Source organism: Parasteatoda tepidariorum, chromosome 5 (assembly GCF_043381705.1).
Source record: "Parasteatoda tepidariorum isolate YZ-2023 chromosome 5, CAS_Ptep_4.0, whole genome shotgun sequence".
NCBI classification, from domain to species: domain Eukaryota; kingdom Metazoa; phylum Arthropoda; class Arachnida; order Araneae; family Theridiidae; genus Parasteatoda; species Parasteatoda tepidariorum.
Window position 1 is genome coordinate 45,242,210 of NC_092208.1, and position 22,381 is coordinate 45,264,590.

The following is a 22,381-nucleotide window of genomic DNA, read 5'->3' on the forward strand; positions in this document are numbered from 1 at the left end:
ATATACTGGATAATAAAAAGGCTGTAAAAGTTAATAAGTTATCAACAAAACGACAATTTCAGAAAAAAGCTTTGTCTTTCTTTTTTTTGTTCGAACTAAATGCATAAATTTAAATGTGTATTTTTTTTCTTTTGATAAAAAAACTAAGAGAAATGTTTTTCATCAAGCAGATGATTTAAATTACTGAAAAAAGTGCAGCATTTTAATTCTACTTGTTCTCTTAAGTACAGTGTGCAAAAAAAAAAAAAATGGACCACCTTGAATAATTCCGCTCTATTGATCAGATCTTCAGGTTCTGGGACTCACTCTTAATGGTCAAAGGGGATGACCCCAAATATGCTAATTAATTAGTGTAGACAATATTTTGAGTTAAGAAATCAGACACAAAAACGTACTTTCTGTGAATAAACACGTCTTTTTGTTAGACGAATTCGGATTTCTGATCTCCAAATTATGATCCCAATAGTTTAGTCACGAGAACGAGCCCAAAGTTTGGACCCCTTAATGTTAATTTTGCTTTTTGCGTATTTCGCCATATCTAGAGAACTTTTTAAGAGAATTGAAAATTTTTTGTCTACAATCATTAAATTTATTCATCCAAAGAGAATTCCATACAAAAAATAGCTTTTAGTAATATTTATTATTTTGTTTAATAATAGTAAAAAAATATTTTGAATCATAAGGTATGCAATTTTATACATCATACTTAATTTTACACGGAAAAATACAAAGTTTCAGAGAAAAATCTGTCGAATAGTTCCTGAGAAATCGCACTTTTAAAAAAATCGTATATTTGAAATTTGATTTCTCAATAAATACTCGCCCGGTTTCACCCAAATTTTGTATGTTGCCTTGTAAAATTCCATTTTAAAATGCTGTGAAGTATTGTATACCTTACAGTTCAAAAAATGTTCGACTATTATTAAATAAAATATTAATAAGTAATAAATACATTAAAGGTTGTTTTTTGTGGGGAATTATCTTTGGATAAACGAATTTTATAATTGCATGCAGAAACTTTTCAATTTGCTTAAGAAGTTCTCGAGATATGGCGAAATATGCAAAAAATCTATTTAAGATTGAGGGGTCCAAACTTTGGGTCATTCTTATGACCAAACAAGGGGACTATATTTCCAAGATTGCGTCAGAAATTCGAATCCGTCGAAAAAAACGGTATGTTTATTCAGAGAAAGTACGTTTTTGTGTCTGATTTCGTAACTTAAAACATCGTCTACAATACGTAATTAGCTTAATGGTTTGAGGGGCAGCTCCCCCCTTAAACCATTAAAATTTAATCCTAGAACGTGAAGATCCGATCATTAGATCAAAATTTATTCAAAGGGGTCCGTTTATTTATTTATTTATTTTTTGCTCTCTGTTCCTATTGATTTACAGTTTTAATTTAAAAATTACAATCGTTGTTATTTGAATTCTGATTTTCTTTATATGCTTTACGTGATACTTGATATGCCGCTGTATTCCAATCTGATTGATTTTTTGAAAGACATTTGGTTTTTCATAAAAAATATTAAATCATGCCTTTAATATCAATGTAGAATTAGGCAAGTATAACTTTTTTGGCTCTTCCGTCAGAAACTTTCAACTGACTAAACTCTACTTTTATCACTAAACTGCAATAACTTCTTAGATGGTTCTCAATTAACAAAGCTATTACACGTACGCAAAAGCATGTGAAAATTCTAAATTTTCAAATAAGTAAATTTCAACAAAGGTATGCCCCCTGTCTGTTACAGTTCAAAAATTATCAGCTGTGACATGATTATTTACCATATCCAAGATTTTATCAAAATTGAAAAAGAGTGAAAGAATGATACGGCAGATAAATATGTCCATTCGAAAGAATATTAGATCCTAAATTTTGATTTACCTCAAAATTTCTGATTTTTATCATTTATCCAAATTAAAACATCTTCGATACTCATGTTTTATGCATGCACATTCCACGAGGATAAACTGCAAAGATAATGAATGTATCACCTAGGCAATCAAGTTTCTAAATACCTTTTCAGCAGAAAATCCATCGGTTTCAATCTTCTGCTTCATTGCACTGGATGCAGACTTTTCCTCGTAGCTGACACTCCCAGATTGCAACCTCTTCCTTTCTTGGTTAGTTGCGGCCATTTTCTCGGCCGTGTAGCCATCCGAGGTGCTCACTTTCATCTTGGATGAAGAACTCATCCTCTTTTGTTCGAATTTCATCTCCTGCGGGGAAGATTCTCTTAGGACCAACTCTTCTTCCGAGATGGGATCATCCGCAGAAAGCTTCCTCTGTCCTAAACCTCCAGATAGGCTAGAAGAATTGGTCACCATTTTTAAGCGGGAGTCAGAACTAGCGCTGGAATTGCTGGTGACACTCACACTACGACAGAAGTTTCGGTTTTCCTACATAAAATTATAGAAAGAAACATTTGCTTTATTTGTTTCGGTTTTCCTTCATAAAATTATATAAAGAAACATTTGTTTTATTTGTTTCGGTTTTCCTACATAAAATTATATAAAGAAACATTTGCTTCATTTGTTTCGGTTTTCCTACATAAAATTATATTTAAAAAAAACAGCTGCTTTATTTGTTTCGGTTTTCCTACATAAAATTATATAAAGAAACATTTGCCTCATTTGTTTCGGTTTTCCTTCATAAAATTATATAAAGAAGCAGATGCTTTATTTGTTTCGGTTTTCCTACATAAAATTATATAAAGAAACAATTGCTTCATTGCATAGTAGAATAAAAAGAAAATTAAAAAAAAAAAACAATATAATAATTTAACACAATTCTTTGCATATATATCACAATTTAGAGCATATTTTATTTAAACAATTGCATATTGAATTTGAACAAATATGCCATACATTGCATTTGAGCATATATGATTAGAATATTATGGTGCGGTTTTTTATCTTAATTGCTCAAAATTGCCATCCAGATCAGTTTAAGATCAGGATTAAAATTGCATAGGAACCCATGCGTAGAAGTGCCGTCTTTTGCGGTGAGGGACTTTCCCTATTATGACCTGCTCAAAAGCACATAAAAAGACAGTTCATAATAAGGAGCTCCCTTAGCAGCGTATAACGACGTTTCCGTGCGTGGGTTCCTATGCAATTTTAATCCTGCTTTAACAGAATGATATGCCTTAAAAGGACGCCATACCACGGCAGAAACTTTTCGTCACAAAATCTCTTTTACCTCTACTACTGAATTAAAATTTAAGAGAAAGTAAAAAATGAATTCAGGCAAACCTAGGGTAAGCCATGAAATTTCAATTGGTCAAAACTTTTTTCAAAATATAAAAATGCAAGCAAATTATTGTAAGATAACTTCTCCATTGCGTCATACTATTCTCATAATTTATCTTCATTTTGATAATTTCAGTATTTGAAACTTCACGGCTTACACTAGGTTTGTCTGAACTCACTTTTTCTATACTTTGAAGTTTAAATTAGTTATGGAGGTGAAGGAGAATTTACGAAGAAAAGTTTCTCCCTTGGTAATGGTATCCTTTTAACTCTCTTAGAAGTTTATCGCGAGATATACGCCACCTCCTGTTACACATAGCGTCTTTAAACTCGTACATTTCGGCCAAAAATGGACTAAACGCGATATTTAAAAAAACTGTAGCTTGAAGAGAGAAACGTAGCTGAAACCTAGTGCAGATTTGAAAATATCCTAGATCGTTAAAGAATCCAATGCAACAGGGAAAAAAAGTTCCCAGTAATATTAGTAATTTTTTCTATACTTTAAATTTTAAATTACTGAAGTAGTTGAAAAAGAATATACCATGAAGGGTAATACTACCCTTAATGATAATAAATAACTCTCACTTGAAACAATTCGTTCTGTTGTTGGGCTTGCTGCTGCTGTTTCAACTCTTGGGTAGACATTGCATGATGGAGTATTTGAGCTTTCTTACTCAGGACGGAACTGCTGCTAGTGGATGAAGAGCTGCTCTTAAGCATCTTTTCAGATGAGGATGCGTATGTGGAGTTATTGATCTTGTTGATAATGGTGGCCGCAGATGCCTTTTTGTTGAAGTCCACAAGGGATCCCAGCTCGCCATTTGTGGACATCATCTTGGTCGAGTCACCTGCTTCGGCTGAAGCCGTCTCACAACCCTATAAGTAAAAAAAAAAATATTTTCAGTATTATATTTGAATTTTCTTAGGACTAAAAATATATATTATTAAAATCAGAGACACGGCGACTCATATCAGAAAGCGTTAGCTGCCCAATGAAATCACGCAGGTTCGAATCTCAGAGGTGGTTGGTTGATACGAATTCTGGTCCCAGGTCACACCGATCACAGTGCGTAAGATGTCCTGAGTTGTAGACGGATCATGTGTTGGAATACCTACGCCATCGGACTAACGGTTTTCGCGGTTTTCCACTTCATGTAACATAAATTTGGGTTAGTTCTATTAAAAATTCTTTTCCGAAAGCAAGTTTGTCCCAATACTTGATCCAGGAGTTCCTTTGCTTTCTGGGTTGGGTTCAAAATTAAACGGCTTCTGGCAGAACATTGATAGTTGTAAATTCAGAGTTGGGTCAGTAATAAATTGGGTGCAGTAGTAAAATAAAATAGTAAAATCACTACTTAAAAAATATTAAAAACTTATTGACGCAATTTGGGGTTTTCTACATTTGGCCCACATATGCACACGAAAATTATTTTAAAAAATAAATTAATAAACTTCCAATATTTTACTTATGTAGATTGAATTCCATATTCTTGGGAGCGCTAAATCATATTTTATAAAAGCAGCTCATATTTTGACTTAAAACATGTGAAATATTCTAAAAACAATTTACAAGTACAAAATTTGAAAGTTTTATCACCAAAGTTTGGTTGCTTTTTAAGTTCAGAGTATATAAATTAATTTTTGTTATTTTACAGTAACACGGCATCAGTAAGGTATTTTTATAGCCCTCTAAATTTATATTATCTTATAATTCAGTAATATGCACGCAGTTACATTTTTTTTCAAGCAAAACGATCACCTCTAAAATATATTTCGGCAGTACAAATACTTATTAGATATTAGCGATCATTTTTACTAGTATATTATTATTTATTTTTGTGCGAAAAAAAGAAGAAGAAAAAATTTCGATACTGTAAAACCTGTTAAGTTGACCACCTTTGTAAGTTGATCATCTAAATTGTAGTAACGGAATAATACCGAACAGGTAAAACAAATAATTTCACCCATTATAAATTGACTACTTGTCTAAATAAACCATCGATCCCATTATCGATCAAAATATATAGTTTTTATTGTATTTATAAAAGTATAAACAACTTGCAAATTAAAAAGAATTAAATTCAATAGATGTTAAACATTTTGCACCTGAATTATTTTTTTACCACTTTCATCATCGATCCCATTATCGATCAAAATGCACAGTTTTCATTGTATTTAAAAAAATATATATATATAAACAGCTTGCAAATTAAAAAGAATCATATTTGAAGGATGTTTAGCATTTTGCACCTGAACTATTTTTCATTAACATTTATTCACCGGTAGTTCAAAACGTAACATTTGATCAAATATGTAAAATCTGATCATTAATTTATACTTTTATACGAAATATAACGCAACTGTTATTTCTCAGCTTTGCTTGTACCTATAAATACAGTATTTGATGAATAAACTAAAACCAATTAAAATATTTTAAATTTTTTTTTTTTCGTTTTACTGAAAGCATTTAACAGTTTATACCCCTACATAATCAAGAATTTATTCTCTGCTTCGGACTCGTTTAATATAAATTATTTTAAACAGGTCTGTTTACTGATCTCTGATACAGGTAAAAATATTTAACAGTGCTTTATTTTCTTTTTCAACTGTAAGACAAATGAATGACAGCAAACTTGAATTTAATATTAATTTTATTATCGTATGATTTTATTATAATTTTATTATTTGAGTTAATAATAATTGAAGCTGTCACTGTTAAAAGGGGGTATGTTACAAATCTGTATTTTCGGAAAAAACCAAAAATACTGTGTCAATTGTGGAAAAATTGTTTTAATTGCTTCCAAATTGATGGATTATCTTCTTTAGGCAGTCAATTGTTTTAAAAAGGTATATTTACCAGAATAATTCATCCCACTTAGAAATATTTCATAACCTCGAATATTTTACGAATTTATTTATGAGACATTATCTCTATAATAATTAATTAAATCAAGTAAAAAAATTAATGAAAAAATAGGATGAATTAAGCACATCTATTTACAAATAGTGACAATTGTTGAAGAAAATTGTGGCTTGATCTAATATTTTTAAGAATACATGAGTCATTAATATTTTTATCTTGTGATAATCGGTATTCTAAATATCAAAAGAAGCATTAAAATATCGGTAAATGAATTTACTTACCCATTTTACCAATTATAGTAGAAAATTAAGATTTTCTAATATATTTAGGAAGACATGTAACATTAAGCTTTTATCTTAAGTAATCTAGGACAGCCTAAAAAAAGCACTAAAATATAGCGAGGGGATCTACCTATACATTTAACCAAATATGGAAGAAAATTAAGATCTGATATGTTCTAATATTTTTAGAAATACGTGTGCTATAATACCTTATATAGTAAAAATCAATAATCTTTAGCCCCTAAAAGCACTAATATATAGTAAAAACTTTTATTTATACAATTTTTATAAAAAACAACAGATAATTAAGATATTAAACTGTTATCCTAAGTAATTTTAAGTTTCAAAAAGAAGTGCCAAAATATAATAAATTTAAATAATTGAAGAAACTGAGATCTGTTAACTGTCAACCAACAATATAGGAGACAATTAAGATCTGATATTTTAATATTTCTAAGAATATATAGGCCATTAAACTTTTATCCTGAGTAATCTTAAGTTTAAAAAAGAAGTGCTAAAATATAGTAAATGCGTTTACTTTTAGATTAAAATATAGGAGACAATTAGGATCTTATAATTTAGTATTTATTAGAATATATGGGCCATTAAACTTTTAGCATGAGTAATCTTAGGTTTCAAAAAAGGAGCACTAAAATATAATAAATGGGTCTACTTACAAATTTTAACAATAACAGAAGAAACTGAGATCTGATTGCTAACTGTAAAGCAACTCTCCAGAATTATAAATCATTTTAGTGCTACACGCAATTAATAGCGAAGATGAGAAGGAGGGGAAAAAAAGATTGTTTGAATTTATCACGGCACCTGTTGCTCCCGAATATGACAGAAAAGTGATGACTTCACAGACTACACTCATCAACAATCGTGATTCTATAGAGTAAAAACGGATTCGAAACCTCATCCACGATGTAAAAGTGACTACAATATGACTCAACACTTGAACGTGATTATCTATTTATACGAACGCTAAACACGTCACTTCCGTCTGTTGAACTCATTCATGGTGAGGATCGGGGGTTACGAGAAAGAAAAAAAGAAAGAAAACGAGATAACTGACAGCTGTCCGGATAAAAAGGTACATCCTAGTTTATATTTATGAAAAAGAAAGCCAGAATTGTTCAATTTAGTGTTTAATTTTGAATAAAAAAATTTCATAAAAAAATCATAAATAAATAATAAATTCCTGACATGTAAAACAATACTTTTAAACACAAACGAAATAGTTTAATGATCAGTAACTGAGCCAAACCCATAAGGGGCCCACCTTCAACATTAAAATTGTATAATAAAGCTATAGGTGAAATAAATATAGGTATAGTAATAATGATACCTATATGAGCCGTGGGCGCTCAGGGAATAGAGCACTCGCCTCCTAACGGGTTGATCCGGGCTCGAATTCCAGCTTTGGCTGGTCGATACGAATTCCGCACCCGGTCTGCACCGACCACAGTGCTGACGTAAAATATCCTCAGTGGTAAATGAATCATAGATTAGAATCTTCCTTGCGTCGGGCTAACTGTGGGAGGTTTTCGTATTTTCCCTCTCCGTGTAACGCAAATGTGGGTTAGTTCCATCAAAAAGTTCTTCTCAAAGGCTAGCTTTTCCCAATACTTGATCCAGGGGCTCTCTTGTCTTCTGGGTTGGGTTCAAAACATACAAGCTACGGGGTTGAACGTAGGTAGCTGTAGACTCAGAATCGGATCAGCTGTTCCACGCCGGTAATAAAATTAAATAAAATGATACCTACGTATATGCATTTTAAAGGTAAGAGAGTGTACTCATGAAATATGGGCATAATTATTGTTACGCTCAAAGATTTTCTCAAATTTTTAAAACTTTAGAATGTCTATATGTATGATCAATCCTTCTCTGCTGTACCGTGATAATACAAGTTCATTAAAAATTATATTTATAAATTTAAAAAATGATGTAATAGGTTTTAAAAAGAATCTGAGTACATTATATGTTAAGTGCTTGTTTTTAAAACTGTTTCACCAACAGTTTTTTTTCTTTTTAAGTTTTTTTTATTATGGTAATTCGGTTTCAAATGAACATAAATAAAAAGAATACTAATAATTTACTTTTATTTCTATCGAATATTACTTTATGTTAAACAGAAAAGACATAGACTTTAATAGAAGGCTAATTTTAGTTGCAAATGCAAATATATCAAATAAAACTGATGCGATTTTTACAAGTTGGTGATAAAAGTGTTCGCCTTAGTAAATGAATTCAATCGAACATAAAGTAAATGGCACAAGGGTTAAAAGCTGTTATATTCAAACCACATTAAGTATTCGCTCTAAAAATAAAATGGAGCTATAAAGTTAATAACAGGAAGAAAGAAAAATATGCAAAAATAGAATTAAAAAAATTAGAGGTAACGGAGATCAAAAAAAATTCCAGGGGAGCAGGGAGACTTATATTTTTTCAAAAAACAGTAAATATCATGAAAAGGCATAGGCGGATAGTACTGTAGAATATACACTGTAAAATTTTTTAGTGTATAGTTGCCACCATTTTTGATGTTTGAAGTAAGCTAAATTTTTTTTACAGTGCATGTAGCTACATTATTATATAATTTTTACTGTTATTGTTTTGTTTATTTATTTATTCATTTTTGCTTCTTTTTTTTACTAACAACATATACTTTCATGCTCATTCGAAACAATTTAATAGCGATAGAAAAATCGTTTCGCTTAAAAAAAGAACATTTTTAGTAATATATTCATGCTAATTCTTTCAAACAATTATTATTTTATCAATTATAAATAATTTTTTTGAACGATAACTACAGTTCTGTATTTAAAAATGAATTTAGCTTCCCACAACAACAAAAACGGTGGTAACTATATGCCAACATTTATTACAGTCCAATAAAGCAAAATTTCAGGAAAATAATTCAAGCGGTGGAAAAAGATATTGATACCTATTGCATCATAATATCGTGCAAATTTGAAGCACATTTTTAAAATGTTAAATTGAACAATTTTTCGGACCTACTTGAGCCATAGTACTAATTAATAAGCTTTTAGAATGCTTAATTTTCTCGATACTATAGTTGTTCGATTTTACACGCGAGGCAGCAAGTTTAAACCGATATTTTAGTTCAACAAGCATCAAAAAATGGTAACAGCATTTTAATAATCACAAAATGTAGAATCATTTCAAGTTTTTGTCCAAGAAAGAAATAACTGAGAATCATTGTAGGGAAAATAACAGGGGGTGGCATAACTTGCTGTTGAAGCAGCACTTTAGGACACAGAATAGGATTTCGAGCGAAGAACAAAGTCTTCAAGCTGAGAATGTAATTAAAGTTGAATTGGTTAACTTCTTTCACCAGAAAGAACTGTATTCAAATGAGGAAATAGAATTAAATTCAAGTGAAGGCCACGACAGGGTTAGGCTGAAAAATATTCTTGGTGAATCGTTTGAAAAAACCCGGGAGTAGTAGTGACGATTTTGCAACTTTTCAACAAAAGAAAAAATGCTATTACGGTTTTGACGTTGGTAATAACTCGTATTACCTTGTGATCATTTTATTTCACTTTCATCAATTTCCAGCTCTACAAATTGAATAAAAATTTAATATCCTAAAAGGATATCTTTCATAAAGGAACAGGAACACGATTGTTATTTTGGGGAAAAAACAGGATTTAAAATGCCACACCAGTGGTGACATTTTGATTAATGTGGGATAGTTATTTTTACACTTATAGTAACAGTACATAAAATATATAAATCACTCACAGGTGTAATTGTTTTTATAGATTAGAAGTGATATCAAGGAAAACGGGTTCAATTTTGATTAACTAAATTTGTATTTAAAAAATATCTGAAGCAATTATTAAGTTCCATGCATAACTCACTTAAAGAGTCATTGTGAAAATTAAGAAAGTTTTTTATTAATATATCGTTTTCTATGTTGCTTAATTGAAGAAGAAAAAAAGGAAGAAATATGAAATTAAAGATTAAAATATTACAATATTTTATTACACTAATTCCGCCGAACCTGTTTTTTTCTCTCCATTTGTTCGATTTTAAAAACTGCATTTTAAAACAATTATAGCCTTATAAATGGTTTTTAATAGTCTAACCTAGAACGAATAATTGATTATATTAATATTGGAACTTTTTATTATTGCAGTGTTACCTGTTTGAAAAATTTGTAGCGATTCAAAATTTATATTGTTCAAATTTAATGCAACCTAAAACCTTTGACTCAGTATTTCTATTAAACATATTATTCATCATTTTTTTCATTATTTTGTATTAATTTAGGTCAAAAAATCCTAATATTCAGTATTTCAATAATTTATTGTTTTTAAAAAATAGCATAAAACATCGGTGCTTTTTTTCTGCTTTAAAAGATCTTCCAAACAAATAATATTTCAAATTTCCACTGATTTGCTGTTATTTAAATGTAAGAGAAACATATTCATAATTGAAATTTCTTAATTTTACAACATGAATTATTGATAAATTTTTGAATACGAATGAAAAAACTTTTTTCAAACTACTTTAGGATTTTATATTTTAAAACAAATATAATTCCGATAATCTAGCAGTTTTTTAGTAACTATTATACTGTGTTTTATAATTAAAAAAATTTCCAAAACGCATTTTTGCTTGTCATTAGAGCGCCAGAAAAAAAAGGTATAAAAGGGACACCAGTGTTCCACCTGCGTCAAAAGGTTAATTTGGAGAGGTTCATTCTTAGGTTCATTCTTAGAATAAAAAACATCATAGATAAATCATTACTCATAATCGTTTGCGGTGACAAGCAGTGCAAGGTAGCAAACGGTATGTGGATGACGTACTTGAATGGAATGCAACATTCACGATTCTTTTAAGTCGCGTTTTAATGAAAATACTAAGAGGGAAAAAATGTCCTACATCATGGGCGGAAAAATTTGCCGAATCCCATTAAAAGGCCTCTCTCAATCATCATTTAAAATCGGTAAAGTGCCAAAAGTTTTGGAATTTTTGTATTGTTTATAGATTGAGCAACTTAGTGAAAGAAACGTTCTAAGTGACACTGTAAGCAGCAAGGAATTTAAAAATATCAGTTTTGGAAAAGATAGCAACAGGCTGACAGCTGTTTACGAAACGCATTTGCCCATTAAAAACTGTATTATTCAATGAGAAGAATGAAAATAAAAATGAAACTCTATACATACTATAATAATGGCACTTTTTTATTCTAAAATTCAGTTGTGTTACTCGAAATCTTCTGCATCTAAGCTCTTCTATTGCTATCACTCTTTAAATAGATTGGAAAAATAGAAATCGCGATTTTGTCTCAGTTGATGTAATATAGAGAAATAGTTAATTAATGACGAAAATGAAGAAATGATAATTGTGTTTCATATCTATATATGGAAAGTTTTGCATTAAATAATCTTTATTTTCCACTGTGTTTTCAAATGCACTGAATTTTGTAGAAATACTTCAATACAGTTCTTTTTTAAAAGTTGAGAGCTTTTTTTTAAACACCGAAACGAAATTTGCGTTCCAAATTTAGATAGTTTAACTAGAAATAAATTAATGGAAAAAAGTGCTAAAAATAGCTTTTTAGTGGAAATAGAAAGAAATGTATAAATTCCACTTAAAAACAACATGCTATAGTCTTAAAACTTTTACACAGATAAAATATATAAGTTTACAAGTTTATATCATAGAACTAATTCCACTTAAATATAATGTAAACTATATTTCTAAATCGTATAGCATCAGGAACTCGGTCTTATTTTTTATAATGGAACATGATATATCATTAAATATTAAAATTAGTGATATAAAAATAACTCGTTCACACAAAAGTTATATATATGTACTTTAAGTACAATATAAATGGTGCACACTCTTAGAAATTATAAATTAAATAAAACCCATAATTCCATAATTTATCATCTTAAATATTATATTAAACATAAATGTTAAAAAAAATTATTACGATGATTAACAAGTTTTTTTTAACTAATTAATTTGAAGTTAATTAATAAGCTAGTTAAAAATTAAAGTAGCGCAATTAAGCAACACAATTTTCCAAAAAGAAATACGTAACTACTTTTTTTTTTTAAGGAGAATCAATTACTATTATAAAAATGCTTCGGTTATTCGATTTTAATACTATTTTACAGATGTTATGCCATAATGGAAAATTGTTAGGAATGCTGCATCAGATTTTCGATATGAGTCATGTTAAGAATAACTTTCATATTTAAAGAAATTAATTTTTACAACATTTCTTTTTAATCATTTTTTAGAGAAGAATACTAACTGTTGTAAAGTAATTTGACTCCAGACTACGTGTCGATATGCTTCATTTCCTCAAAAATTAATATTTTAAAATGAAAATATCGCCGACGATTCACCTTTACAAAAGGAAAAAAAGTCCCAATTAAGGATTCTGTATTCCTAAATTAGAGAAGAAAAAGAACACCAATTTACAAGTTTGTATTACTAAAAGGGAAAAAAAGCAATAATTTACTATTCTGTATTTCTATTTCAGAAAAAAAAGAGCACCAATTTAAGTTTGCACATTTCGAAAGAAGGAAAAAGCGCAGATATATGATTCTGCATTTCAAATTGAAAAAAAAAGCACTAGTTTTACAATTCAGCTACAATTTACAATTCAGCGACAAAAGGAACACAAATTAACAATTCTGCATTTTGAAAGAAGAAAAAGAGCACCATTTTACGATTCTGAAAGAGAAAAAGAGCACCAATTTGCGATTCTGTGTTCCGGATAATTTCGCAATATATTTCGAAATTTCCAAATAATTTGTAAATTGTAATTTTTATTTTTATTTTGAATGAAATTATACTAATAAAAAGAATTTTTCAAGCATTAAATAATTACTGCCGTGTAAGACATAAAATTTAAAAGAAAAAAAGACTGAAGGAAAATAATATACAGTTTCCTGTTCTTAAAATATTAAAAGACAACAGCATTAATATATTCATATCTGCTACTTCTGTTTATAGCTATTTGTCACACATTGAAATGAATATGTTAATTTTGACCATGAATGATAAATTAATTAAGAATTCTTCGCCAATCATTATGAATACATATTTTTTAACTATACATTACTGCGATTCAAATATCTATTCACTTAAGCCTTTCTCTATTTGCACGGAGAAAAAAAAATTCTAGTAAAATTACCGTACTATATAGTAAAATATATAGTTGTGGTAATGAAACTAAAATATTCGGCATTTAAACCATTCATTTGGTAATGTTTTTGTTGGTATGACAAAGATTTACCGGAAATCCTTTTTTTCAAAATTATAGCTCTTATTACCACACATTTAGTAAAAAATATAAAACTGAAAAGGAAATTTAACCGAATAAATGGCTTTTATGCCATGCTCTAAGATTGCCATTTTACTAAATTTACCAAATTTTAACACATAAAGTGATATTTTATTGTTATGCCAAAGTACTTGGTAAAATTACTTTGCTTTTTGATGTTCCCATAAGGCCAGAAACACAGTACCATATTCTGGTAGTTTTGACCATACTCTTATTTTTCTCTCAGTGTGATATGTGATCTTTGACGCTGTCTTCAATTTGTATAAAACCAATTAACTAATGTTATTTTGATATTAGAAAATGACAGTTACAAAACAAAAAATGTTAGTTGGAAAAAATAAAAGATAAAGGTTGTCTAATCCGTGTCATTCCTGCTAAAAATAATGCGACAGTTCTTCGACGAACAGCTGTGTTCCAAAGAGATGCCTTGTTCTCTCGATGCCTCTTTTCCCTTACCTATTTTCTTGAAAAACATCTTAAAATAGACAAAGATTAATTCAGGTTGGGAGACACAGAAAGAAACACTCATGAGCAAAAAGGCGCTTCTCTTTGCTGATCAAGAATCATTTCATGAAATTTTTTAATGAGTATAAAATAATAGGCAAACAAAAAGTAACGCTTTCTATTAAACAGCATTGTTTTATTTAAATTGCTTATTTTTTTATTTAATTAGATTTTGAGTTGACAGACAGTATTAATTTTATAAAATTAGCAGAGCGTTTGATTAGTATAATTTACAGCACAGTTGAGTAAACGTGAATAGAAATTTTCCATTTATATTTTCAGTAAAAAATATTTACAATGGGCTATTGAATTTTGTATTTTGTTAAAAACGTATTTGATTCGCAGTGAGAAAAAATATAGTCAAAACTACCAAGATATGGTAAAATTTACAGTGTTTCTGGGGCTGTTTGGAGATGATTTTGGTAAATTTAGCAATGTCTTATAACAGGGCTGACCAACAGCAAAGAGCCCACGGACCAGAATTCCGGTCACTGATCACCTGGCGGGCCGCAGTTTGAAAAAGTTGAACAATAACCTCTTATACAATAACAATTAATAGTTGAATTATTAATTATAAAACAATAGAACAGAAGGATTATAAGCAATTTGCTTACATTTTAATGGGAAAACAGAGGCCGATCAGCCTGAATAAGAAGTTGGCGGGCCGCACGATATGTGTTGGCGGGCCGCCAGTTGGACAGCCCTGTCTTATAATATGTGATAAAATTTAAAAAATGAAGTAAAATTTGTTAGTTTTATCATGATATATTTGAGCGTGGCCTAAAAGCTATGTATTTGGTTAAATTTACTTTTTCAGTTTTGTTTTTCACTAAATGTGTGATAATAAGAACTGCAATTTTTGAAAATCGGAAAAATTTTGTCATAAAAATGGTTTGAATGTTGTGTATTTTGGTATCATTACCAGAATTTTTTGTTGTTTTTTGTTAGAAATGTCTTTACCATACAGTGCGGCAATTTTACTAGGCTTTTTTCCTCCGTGCACAAATGAAGGTCTGATTTGAATAATGGGCCTATTTAAAAGAAAGAATAGAGATAGCTTCACTTTCATATTTTCATGTTAATACTCATTTCGGTTACCAAACAGAGATCACGATAAATCAGATAGAAAACAATACATATATTGGACTTGTCAGAAGATAAGGAGGAACTTAAATAAGATTTTAAATAAGACTTTCAAATAATACTTTTCAAAACCTGCACATCACAATAGGCAATCAAAAAACACCTTTTTTAATAATTACTTAAACGCAATGTTGTAAGCAAATCGTTCGATAAATAGCGAGCTTTCGAATCATCAGACAAATGTGATCGTGTTTGTATACCTAGGTTAAATCAGTATTGTCAATATAAATAACGAAATTCATTAAAACTTAGAATGTATACAAGGGAAAATAGATATAAATAGTTTTAAATGAGGGATATTAATATTTTATTCCGAATTTAATGTTATCAAAAATTAGACGCATTATAAAATAAAAGTTATGTTCAGAACTTTTTTATTGGGAATTTTTCTTTATATATCTCCCTGATATATGCGCCGCGTAAAGCTAAGTGCATATATATTTATTTTTAACTTTCTTATAACAACTTAATATACATTGTAAAAACTGCAATGTAATATTCCACCAAATTTGATTTCAAAAAGTCCTAAAATATATATGTGAAGGAACACTCTTTTCAAGTTAACACTAAATCAAGCTTTCACATACAACTTAAATAATGGACGAAAGCTCTAAACACTTAATAGCAAAAAGTTTACGCCAAGATGACGCACCTTTACACCACACGTAAGATGTTTTTGCTTCCGAAGAATCAATGTTGGTGCGTTTTAGACATCATTTGCAGAAGTTGACAATCGATATAGAGTTGACGAGTGTTAGTGGTTGTCTTCAGTGCTGTTTTTCATTTACAGAAACTAAAGTTCGCTGTTAAAACATGTATGCATATTATTAGTTGTGTTCTAAGGATATTTACATTTTAATTTAAGTCTCTGTTAACTGTATTTAAAAATTTCATAATGTATAATTTGTATCCACTTCTGTTCTGTTAAGCCTAGTTTGAATTTGTCTTATTATTTTAAATTCTGTGCTACGCATATGTTTCATTAACAAACGAATTAGGGTATGTATGCAATCTAAATCACTCATTTTTGTTCTATATTGTCTCGTAAAAAAATTCACTGATTCCATTATATAGTATATCATATTTTACTATAATTATACATTTTATTGTTTTTCTATATTGATTTCAGTATGTATAACAATGTCTACGACTTTCAATATTGGAGTGTGTGGTATAGATATTTCATCATTTGACAGATTGTTTACATAGAATAAGTACAGAAATGTTTATAATTTTGTCCAATCCCTGCATATATTTTTTAAAATAAAAAAAAACTATTTTTAGAACCCCTAATGTTGTTACAAATCATAAATATTTTTAAAGAAAATGAAATATAACCTGTCAAAATGTTACTAAAATTGTTAACTATCAAACAAGCAACACATCAATGTAATACGATCAAAAAAAGTAAGACAAGCAATAAAACAAGCTCAAACATTATCTGTTAAACTTACATTGTTATTCATCACCAAGAGACCTCTACCTATAACTAGCTATGTACAACGGAATATTAAACAGATTTATGTATCTACGTGTCTGAAAAAGAAGTTTACGGTGATATCTACATTTGCCGTTTTCTTTATTTCATATAAGGCATACAATTTATGAAACGTACGTGCATAAAATCAGAAAGGAAGAGAAAAAAAGCTAAAAAATTTGTATATATATTATATTTTATAGTGTTCCCATTCAACGTTAATATAAACCTAGCTTAATCAAAATAAACGCTTAATTTTAAAATTTCATGGGAAATCATATTTAAAACACCAAAAAATTTTAAACAGAAATAAAAAGAATGTAAATAAAATGAGAGAGCCATATCTAGTGTTCTTAAACTCTCAGATCACTTCAATTTTTTCATCGTATATCGTTTATAAACTGGTTTAATTCATATTGGAAATAACTATTTCCAGACGTCTCCTTATCACGTTTTAAAAATCATTCAATCAGTTCATTAATTATCTTACAACATTGCTCTCACATGTTTTAATTTATTAGGTTTGATATTTTATGCTGAAATTGTATATTTTTGGGAGTGATTATGAATAAATAAAAAATTGCTCAAAGGTTTGTTACAAGTTCAAAAAAAATTGCTTAGCTTTTACGACTTTTTATTCAAATTTAAACAATTTTTCATTATGCAGTGACAACATTATCATTGCAAAGATTCAGCTGATATTTTATCATAAAATGTAAGACAACAATTGCTCGTATAACAAATATATTGTATAATATATTTTACAATATGTATGAATATATTTTAACAATCACTAATTTACGAAAGTTGCTTGCGACGTCGTTTTTATCTAATTCACATGTATACGGCTGCACATTTGACATGCGTTTAATGCTGACACAGGCTTTTGCATAAAGCCTGTTGTTTAATACATTTTAACAATGGAGATTCTGTGTATTATATCTTTACGAAAAAAAGTTTAAGCTGAAAATTCACGAATCAGTAATTAAGAAAATATAAAAAGCCCTCATTATATTTTGCAACTAACTCTGGACTATCCATGAAAGACTATAACATTCTTACAAGCTATTTTGAAATTCATCAAATTATTACCAAAATCTAAGGTTTCTTTTGAACTTACCATAGATTTTGCCTTAAAACCTATATCTTGTGGTTCTAAGACAAAATCTTAGAACTTAGTGGGAGTATAATCTTTCTAATTGCAATATCTACAGTAAACTACCAGATATTTTGAGCGTATAAAATTCTGTTGTGATACAGTTTGTGCAAAATTCGGCCCCAAAATATTTCGTTCAAGAATAAAATATTCCTAAATAATGATAATTTTTACACGTAGAATGTGTCTCTAATAGATTCTGCTATGATTTAGTTTGGGCGAAATTATATGTTCCACAGATAATGTTGTNAGCCTGTTGTTTAATAAATTTCCGCAATGGAGATTCCGTGTATTATATCTTTACGAAAAAAGGATTAAGCTGAAAATTCACAAATCAGTAATTAAGAAAATATAAAAAGCCCTCATTATATTTTGCAGCTAACTCTGGACTATCCATGAAAGACTATAACATTCTTACAAGCTATTTTAAAATTCATCAAATTATTACCAAAATCTAAGGTTTCTTTAGAACTTACCTTAGATTTTGCCTTAAAACCTATATCTTGTGGTTCTAAGACAAAGACTTAGAACTTAGTGAGAGTATAATCTTTTTAATTGCAATATCTACAGTATACTACCAGATATTTTGAGCGTATAAAATTCTGTTGTGATACAGTTTGTGCAAAATTCGGCCCCAAAATATTTCGTTCAAGAATAAAATATTCCTAAATAATGATAATTTTTACACGTAGAATGTGTCTCTAATAGATTCTGATATGATTTAGTTTGGGCGAAATTATATGTTCCACAGATATTGTCACTCTCACCAGTTAAATTATTGCCATTTTTTTAAATGAGGAATAATTTTATTTTGTAAACAAAAATTGTGAAAAAAAGGGAACTTTAATTAGTTAAATATAAAAGTATGTATTACATGCCTACAGAATGAAACAAAAATTATTAGCGACATATTTAATTTTCATCGAGATTTAGTTAATTATTCTGCAAAGACATGGCTATTAATAGTTTTGCTTCAAACAAAAGTTATTTTGCAGACACTTGGATTGTTTTGCGACGCACTTCGCAATATTGAGCACTTTTGTTTCTGGGCACAAAATCATTTATTATGATATTTTGATTGTGTCGAATCTGTCGCCGATAGATTATGCTTCAAAGGTATTTTGTCAGCGGAATAAATTAATTCCAGTAAAATTCTGAATTTCTTCTGAGTGAATTAACTAAATATTTCGTAATCTTCTTCTCGATTTTTGATTTAAGTTTAAGAGATGATAGATAGCCCTAATGACAAAATGCATATAAGGTAGTAGTTCTTATAACATGGATAAGGAAACTCTCATCGATTATATGATGAATCATTCGCAATACTATGTCACCAATTTCATAAAAGAATAATGTTAACTGAATTTTTAACAATAAACTAGGAATCTAAGCATAAATCCACGGTAGTAAAAGTATTTCATGGAACATTAATAACAAAACTAATTTTAAAAGCATGAAAACAGCAACAATATTTCTATTATATATAATTAAGACAAATATGTCTAAAACGATGCAGGAAAAATACTTAGAAATGAAAATTTTGCTTAAAATTGGAATTTAATTGCTATTAGTCTATTTTGAATATCATAGATATTAACATAATGTATGAAAAAATTTATATTGATCACATTGTCAAAAAAAAAACTTAAATGTATCATTTGGGGTTTGTATAGCATGCAGAACTAGCCGCATTTCAAAATTATCTTGTACAACATATAAATTTTAATGATGACCAAGGGGAATACTCACGAATATATTTAAATTTTCTGATTCTTCAACCCCTTCTCCAATCCTAACATCTTAATTACTCCTAACACTTCAGTTTTAACTATTTTCAAGCGATGTCCACAATACTGTCTAATTTAAAATCTATTCGCTTGCCATTAAATCACACAAATCATCATCAGTATGAGTTCAAGAAATTTCAGCACAGTAGGCAGCAGAACTCATCCCAAATCTCCAGGTACTCTCGACCTCTTGAGCCATAACTTGAGTATCATATAATATACACTAGCTGCTATTGCTAAAGTTCCAAAATCATTAATTGGTGTGACAGTATGCGGCACCATGGCACCATTTTGGTTTAAAACTTCTACAGCTATTTCAGAAAGGATGAAAAATTAATCTAAATAATTACTTCGTAACTAAGTATTAATTTCCATAAAAATACAAAATTATTCTGAATATATACTCAGCGTATGAACTATTCAACATTACTTAATTATTTTTTCTTAAGACAACTTGAAACAAGTAATATTTAAAAAAAAAATTTAAAACCAATACCTACTAGTCAATAATTAGGTTAACAATCCTGCTTTAAATATATTATACAAGAGAAATTTTTCTCCCATGAAAAACTAAAATTAATTAAATTTAATTAATGAATTAATATTTGAAAAAACTGTATTAACATAAAATGTCATCCACTATAAATTTAAAAAAATGTATTTGAACTTGAGTGATGAATAAAAAGTATTGTATTAACGATTGAAAATTTGAACAAGATATATAAATATACATAGGAAGAGTGTGAACTAATAGTAGGAATTGAAAAATTAATCTAAATAAGTACTTTACGTATAACTAATTTTTTTTACACTACTTAAATTATTACTTTAGACAACCTAACAAACTCAATAATAACTATAGTGTTGCTATAGATAGAGAAATACCTGAGTTTGTGATGCATGTCTATAGATTATTTTCCCACATTATAAATGTATGCACAGAAGTGCATATCCATAGATTATTTTCCCATATAATTAAAATTTTGAAATATTCAAAAGCTGCCAAGTTATAAAGNATAGTATAATATTATAACTATAGCATAATAATAACTATAGTATTATAATAACTATAGTTATATTAGTATAGTATAATAATAACTATAGTATAATATTATAACTATAGCATAATAATAACTATAGTATTATAATAACTATAGTTATATTAGTATAGTATAATAATAACTATAGTGTAATAATAACTATAGTATTGTTATAGATAGAGAAATACCCGAGTTTATGATACATATCTATAGATTACTTTCCCACATTATAAATGTATGCACAGAAATGTATATCCATAGATTATTTTCCCACATAATTAAAATTTTGAAATATTCGAAAGCTGTAATATCACATTATCATACATTTGTACTGGAGTAAACAAAAACACACAACAAAGTTTACATAAAATTCAACCTTACCGATTCTTGTTTGTCCTCATCATTCACGCTTGTTATAAAAACCATTGTTAATATTCTCACAGCGTGTTACGAATATTTACAGTAGCTGGCGCTATTTCCAACTCACAGGTGCCAACTTTATTTCGCTTGTGCAAGCAGAAATAATTGAATGTCCAACTTCAAAAAAACCCATGTGAAAAAGTCTACGTAAGAAACGATGACCCAAGTCGGAAGGGCTCCAGTTTTCTTCTGGATTGTTCTAGATGTCTCTTCACAGCATTAAACCTTAAACTTATTTCTCTAATCCTGCCTCATCGAGGAAAGGTGTGTTTATACGACCACGCGTTTTTTGGTACGAATGGGCGGGTATTAGGTAAGAATAAAAGTTTAGGAATTGTGAGTCAGAATTGGCCCCAAAAAAAGAATCTTGGATTACAGATTTGGAAACGTATGAGAATCTGCCAACTCGGAAGAGTTTGTTCACAGAAAAAAAGTTTCAAAGTAAAAGAATGTAGAGATTGCACGATGAATTAGAAGTCTCTTGACGCAATTATCACGTAGCCTTGTTCGTTTCGCAAATCATTTAGATGTGGGCTACCGGCCATAACCAAGGTTAGTCACAGACATGTTAGTCATTTATTTCATTTAAAATAATTAAATTTGATAAATATTTTCGAGATAAGAATATTATTCCACGATTTCGGGGTACTGTTGGAAAAAAGAATTGCGATGAATTAAAAATAGAGAAAATATTTAGGATTAAATTATAATGTAATAGGGTCAATGGATTTTGCTTAGGAAAAATGGTGGTCATATTCTGTATCTTTTTAGTTGCTAAGAACGAATGAAGATTACATTCCGAGTTTCGCTATACGAGCATTTACAAGACACTCAGCAAAAGACAGATATAAAACGACGAAATAAACAGTATCACAATTGGAAACAGCTCGTGAAATAATTTTTGGAATTAGACCAAAAATTACGCAGAATTACAAAAATTTACGCAATTAGTTACGCAGTAGATGCATGGAAAAGGTTGTATTGATTTCCACTGAAAAATAAGTGTTTCTGTTGAGCGGTTAAAAGCGTTGAAATCTGTTAGAATTTCATACATAATTTTTGGAATTAATTAAAAAAGTTGTCAAAAAATTCTTTAGCCGCACTACAGAGTAA

At 29.1% G+C, this 22,381-nt stretch overlaps 1 protein-coding gene across 1 annotated transcript in view; it reads right to left on the reverse strand.

Annotated features, from left to right (window-relative positions):
* The window catches only part of LOC107438869 (NAD(+) hydrolase sarm1), a gene marked incomplete in the record, with an annotated part of 42,633 nt that extends 21,119 nt beyond the window's left edge, over positions 1 to 21,514 (reverse strand). The window contains 3 exon segments of the mRNA XM_071181389.1: positions 2,023 to 2,403; positions 3,841 to 4,131; positions 21,230 to 21,514. Coding sequence (XP_071037490.1) covers positions 2,023 to 2,403; positions 3,841 to 4,131; positions 21,230 to 21,274 — 717 coding nt within the window.
* Between the last annotated feature and the right edge of the window lie 867 nt (positions 21,515 to 22,381).